Here is a 5,526-nt window from a genome sequence, read left to right on the forward strand (position 1 = left end):
AAATGTATGTTATTTAATTTCCTTTATTAGCATGGCTTTGCATTTAATTGTATTGCTTCTTGAATGACGAACACATCTGTCCTTCTGTCGCCTGATCGTATTCAACAGTTCAACTCAATAATTCAGAATGAATTATTCGGCTTTCAGTTTTGCATCAACATCTACATCCCTGATGTTTTTCTGTGATCCAGCATCACATTTAACAACCTAAAAATCTATTAAGACCAAAACTAATTTGGGCTTAATTAGCAACCATCTACACTACTGATGCAGGCCATTTAATGCTCAATGCTAATGATCGTATTTTTCAGTGTGATTAATCTTTTGTTTACTTCACTTTCACACATTTACTATAACTGAAGTAGAAACTGCATGTGCTACCTTGTCACTCATCGAATGTAGGTCCATTTTTTTAGAAAACCACTGTTACGGTTAGTCTTCAAACAACACAATCTGTCTGCAACTTTAGAATAAAAGAATTTGTAACTTTACGTATTTTAATAGTCCATTATGCCTGGTATTAAGGTATTTTTTCCACATGATTGACCAAATTGTCTTTTCTCAGTTTAAATGAAAAGTGAGCATATTATTTGTGATTCAAGTTCAGCACTCGAGAATAAATGTGACAAACTGAGGCGTTGCTACAGTCGCAAGTTGATTTATTAATGGTACTTTGCAGCAGTGATTCACAGAGGATGCAGTGATCAAGCAAACACCTTTGTATCAGCGAACATGAATCTAATTCAAGGCAAAGCTTTCGACGGAAAAATCAGAAACCCGTTTACAACAGTTCTCTTGTGTGCGTAATATATACGTAGAAATGCATTTCAAGTTTAAAAAGACATAAACAAATAAGGCAATATGGAAAATAGCATTTACCCAGATGAAAGAACTTTGAGAAATACTGTCACAGAGGGTATGGTCGCTCTTTACATCACAGTGCAACATATTTAAGGCCAAGATTCAAAGCAACAGGTTACACAACGCATACATAAAAATACATTCAGTAGCTTCTGTCATGTTACATAATCATGACGAAAAATAGATCTCTTTACTTTCACATGTTCATGCTGAGAGTGAGAACGATCCACGTGTGCAAATTTACACAAATATCTACACCGAACATGACTTCACGAGAGCTATGAGGAAAAGTAAACAGGTTTCATGAAGCAGTGTGAACTGATGGTGATGTCATCAGGGCTGTTTCTTTTTCTTTCTTTTTTTAAGGGATTTTCAGTAACACCTCTGGGGTATTAATGTGTTTTCTGCTTCTGCATCCTTGCTTAAAAAGGAGAGTCAGAGGGGAGGATGGCATAAAAACTGCATCTGTCATGCAGGGCAGGGTGAAAAACGGATAATGTGGAGCAAACATGTGGTCCTAGATACGATGAGAAACTTTCTTTGCCATTTGTTACTTGCTACAAATGAATAAACTCTAACCAAGAAAGGCTGTTAAAGTGCCATTTTTTTGTGACTTGGACGTATTCTGACAGAATTTTCCTTCATTTTCCTATTTCAATGCCGTTTAATGCATCCCTGTACAGTGAGAGGACTTACTATGTCCTCCTCATTACTGTAAAAGTGTAGCTTTATTACCTTCCTTTAAACTAGCCTCAGAATAACAACTGCGTCACCCGTGAATTTAGATCCCAGCAAGAAATAAGGTGCGTCAACAAAAAACGTCTAAAAAAAACCATTTAATTGTGTTACATTTTCCTCTGTGCTCTTGTCATGTAATTTCTAGAAGTATCTCGCTTGATCTCAGGGTTCAAATCACTTTCATGTAGCTCAAAAATCACATTTAACACCTCTTTTCCACCAATTCCCTTTGGAAGCAGCAGTTTCCACTTCTGTTAGATTGCCTTCATTTTAGCACTACCTTAGAAAATTGGCACCTTCGGGGAAAAAAAGAAAAAAAAAAACACATTTTAGTTGGAGATTTCCAAGTATGTTTTAGCCTTTCAATTGGCACATTAGATATGTAAGGAATCTCAGAGATCATTTCATATCCCAAAATAAGTACACACATTTTACATTTGAATACATTTCTTATCCCTGTAAAAGTACACTTTCTTTTGTTACATTTCTTGAATTGCACAACATTTCTGCTGCCAGTGTGCAAACGACCCAGCATTTCATAGGTTGGATTTTGCACTCACACATGCAGGTAGTCTTTCATTAACTATGTAAACCCATATCCAGTGTGTTATATTGGGACTATACGCTGTGCAATTTAGATCGAGTATGCAGCAGCTATGACATTCACCTGGCATGATCCAAAATGAAACATTAAGATTAGCATGACATATATACTTTTTTATTTTTCTTCACAGTGAACAACATCAAATGTTGCAGTCAGATTGACATGATTTCAGTTTGAGAAAAACAAACGTTTGTGCATGACTAGCCATTAAATTCATGCTGGTAACACCTAGAAATGCCCTTTAGACCAGCTTGAATTTCTGCAAGCAATTCTGTATCATACAAGGGGTCTGTAAACCTACCTCTTCAGTAAACCTGACTCATGAAATCACAGAGGAGCACATCTCTTAAACAGGTGAAACATTGCCACATCACTCTACAATGATTACAGCTCAAAACCTCAAAGTTCTTTTCTACCAAGTATCATTTTCTCTGTGGCATTTTATGGCTCTCAGGATGCAGCTCACACACACAAGAGTGCCTGTGAGCAGCAGAAAATCTCTTTGAAGGTTTTCCTCATCTCCTGGCTGCGAAAGGCATAGATGATGGGGTCGATGACGGAGTTACACATGATGAGGATGAGGTACATGTTAAAGTGGGACATGAAGCAGGTGCAGTAGGGGTTCCTCGGGCAGGTGATCATGAGGATGAGGTGGAGGAAAAAGGGCGCCCAGCACACCACGAACACACCGAGAAGGATGGTGAGGGTGATGGCGCCCTTCATGTTGGCTCGTTGGTGGATTGGCGCGTTTCCTGGAAGCGCCGCGATGCGCTTCATGTGGAGGCGTGCCAGCAAGAACATGTGAACGTAGAGCGAGGCCATGAGCACCAGCATGGTGAAAAACATGGTGATGAGGCAGATAAGCACGGTGGTGCTCTCCGAGTAGATGATGAAGAGGATGCCAGACACGATGCAGCACGTCCAAATGCTGCTGATGACCAACGTCGCTCTCCGTAACGTGACAATGTTGTGATATCGCAGTGCATAGAAAATAGTGATGTAACGATCAATGGCGATGGCTAGCAAGCTGCAAATTGATGCTAGCAGAGAGCTACAGATCATGGAGTCAAACACATTATCCATGCTTTTGATCAGCGTCACAGGGATTGTCAGGTTGCCCCCGTTTATGAGGGCTATCACGATCGTCTCAGAGGCGTTGGATGCACTCACAAGCATGTCAGCAACTGCAAGGCTGCAAATAAAGAAGTACATCGGTGAGTGGAGGTTCTTGTTTTTGACTATAGCAGCAACAACCATGATGTTCTCCAGCAGGCTGATGATTCCCAGAGTGAGGAAAACCTCTGTGGAAATCAGCAGCTGTTCGTAACATCCAGCAGAGGAGTCCTTATCCTCTGGTGTTAAGTCTTTGTTTATTGGTAGAGTCCCAGAGGTTAGGCTTCTGTTGAGGTAGCCTTGGATCAATCCATGAAAGTCAGAAGTGTTCATGATTTGCAGCGTTTGATTCTCAATGTACAAGCTTAAAATGTATCATCATTATCTGGAGGAAAACCTCAAAATCCTTGTGGAGAGAAGGAAAAAAAAAATCCTGGTGTGCGTCACTTCTTTTCTTTCAATCCTTTTAGACTGTCCAAGAAAAGCTTCAAAAATATGTTGCTGTTGGTTCTCTCAGGCAAAAACAACCCCACTTCTTTTCTGTCATTTCCCAACGTGAAGAAAAGTAGAAGGATATAAGTGAAAGTTAAAACAAATGCTCCCTTGAAAAGCCCTGGGGGAAAGATCAGCAGCAGGGAGGAGCATGTGTGAGAATGGTGATCTATAAATGAGGCAGAGAGTAGAGCGTGTTGAGCCAATGCAGGCAGATCATCACTTGGTGAGCGACTGTGGTCTTCCTCGCTCTCCCTCTCTCTATTATACCAAGCAGTCACACACCCACACACGCATCCCTGAACCCTCCTGGTAGCTTCGGTCCTATCCACTCACTGATAACAGTTAGTAGGAGGAGCACAGAGTTCTCTGACGCATAAATGAGCAAAATAAATCTTTTTCTTTCTTTTTTTTTTAAATTGCTGTAACTAATTACAGAATTTAATCTCAAAGCAATAGTGATACATTAAGTATAATTAAATAAAAATGTTTTAGGTTGATGATGTTTCTCATTTTAGAACAATAGTGTATGCCTTCAGGTTCAGGTTACTTTATTTGTACCAGTAAAGTAGGTACATTTGGTTTCAGGGAGAGCCACACATACTTAATAAAACACAGACAATAATGTACATAAAACAGATCGAGTGCACATGCATGGATCATGAGTAAAAGTGTGGTGGTAGCCGACATAAACTTACACAAGTTCCAACCATACAAACAAGTTGATCTGTAAAAGTTGCAGAGCTGAGAACAGTAACAGAGATAATAAATAAATCATTAAGATGCATGACATAAGCTTCCCAGCCTCCCTTATAATTATTCCATCAGTTTCTCACACCAGGAATCCATCTGTTTCATCTGTATCATTTTGGCTTGGACTGTTATTATCAGAACGGTTTCCCCTTCTTATAGCTCACTTTGTTCTAAACTTTAAAGAACTGGAGTGAGATTTTTTTTTTTTTAGTGAAACATTTTCAATATCAAGACAGCTTTTTATAAACCTGCCGACTTCACATATTGATACATGCGAGTACAACAGTGGATTGAGTAGGGAAAATCAGGGGAGGGAGGGAGTGGGCTATGACATGCAGGAACAGAGCCGTATATTGAATGTGAACCTTGGCGGCCCATTTGGCCATCTGCAAGTCTTTTCTTTTCAGAATGCTGAAGATAAATGTATGGTAGCCATTACTGTAAGTGATGATTGAGTGGAATTGTTTTTTTTATAAAACAATATTTTATTTTTTAGGTAAAATGCTACTAACTGTACCTTTTACATTTCCAGTGAAAGGAAATCAGTGTCCCTGTAGATAAATCTGAATAACATATCCTGCGACCATTTCACAAATTGTCCATAGGATCTGTGATTCTGATAAGAGTGGCTTATTTAATATGCTCACAAAGGGTCTCTTGTCTCCTTGATTGACATCAGCAGGCTCACAAACTTAAATCAACATCATTAGTGTCTAATATCAAATCGATATCAAGCCCTTATCAACATGCCACAACACAAGCAGCTGCCTCTAGAGAACCATTCAAAGGCTGTCAGTATTCATCACATGGATAACATTCAGTTAAAGGACAATCACTCTAATGGGACTTGTGCGTTTCAACGTCAAGACCAGACACTAGTGCAGGCAGAGGCAAGGGAGCAATTAGAGACACGTATGTGCTCATTATTATTATGATTGTATTTTGGATAATTACGCAATAATGTT

At 39.3% G+C, this 5,526-nt stretch overlaps 1 protein-coding gene across 1 annotated transcript; it reads right to left on the minus strand.

The window, feature by feature from the left end:
- Nucleotides 1-642: 642 nt before the first annotated feature.
- On the minus strand, nt 643-4,028 carry mc4r (melanocortin 4 receptor). Its single transcript, XM_079361913.1, has one exon. It carries the CDS (start codon nt 3,647-3,649, stop codon nt 2,666-2,668), a length of 984 nt encoding a protein of 327 aa, XP_079218039.1. The 5' UTR covers nt 3,650-4,028; the 3' UTR covers nt 643-2,665.
- Nucleotides 4,029-5,526: the final 1,498 nt, after the last annotated feature.

The sequence above is a fragment of the Symphodus melops genome (genome assembly GCF_947650265.1).
Source record: "Symphodus melops genome assembly, chromosome: 14".
NCBI lineage: Eukaryota > Metazoa > Chordata > Actinopteri > Labriformes > Labridae > Symphodus > Symphodus melops.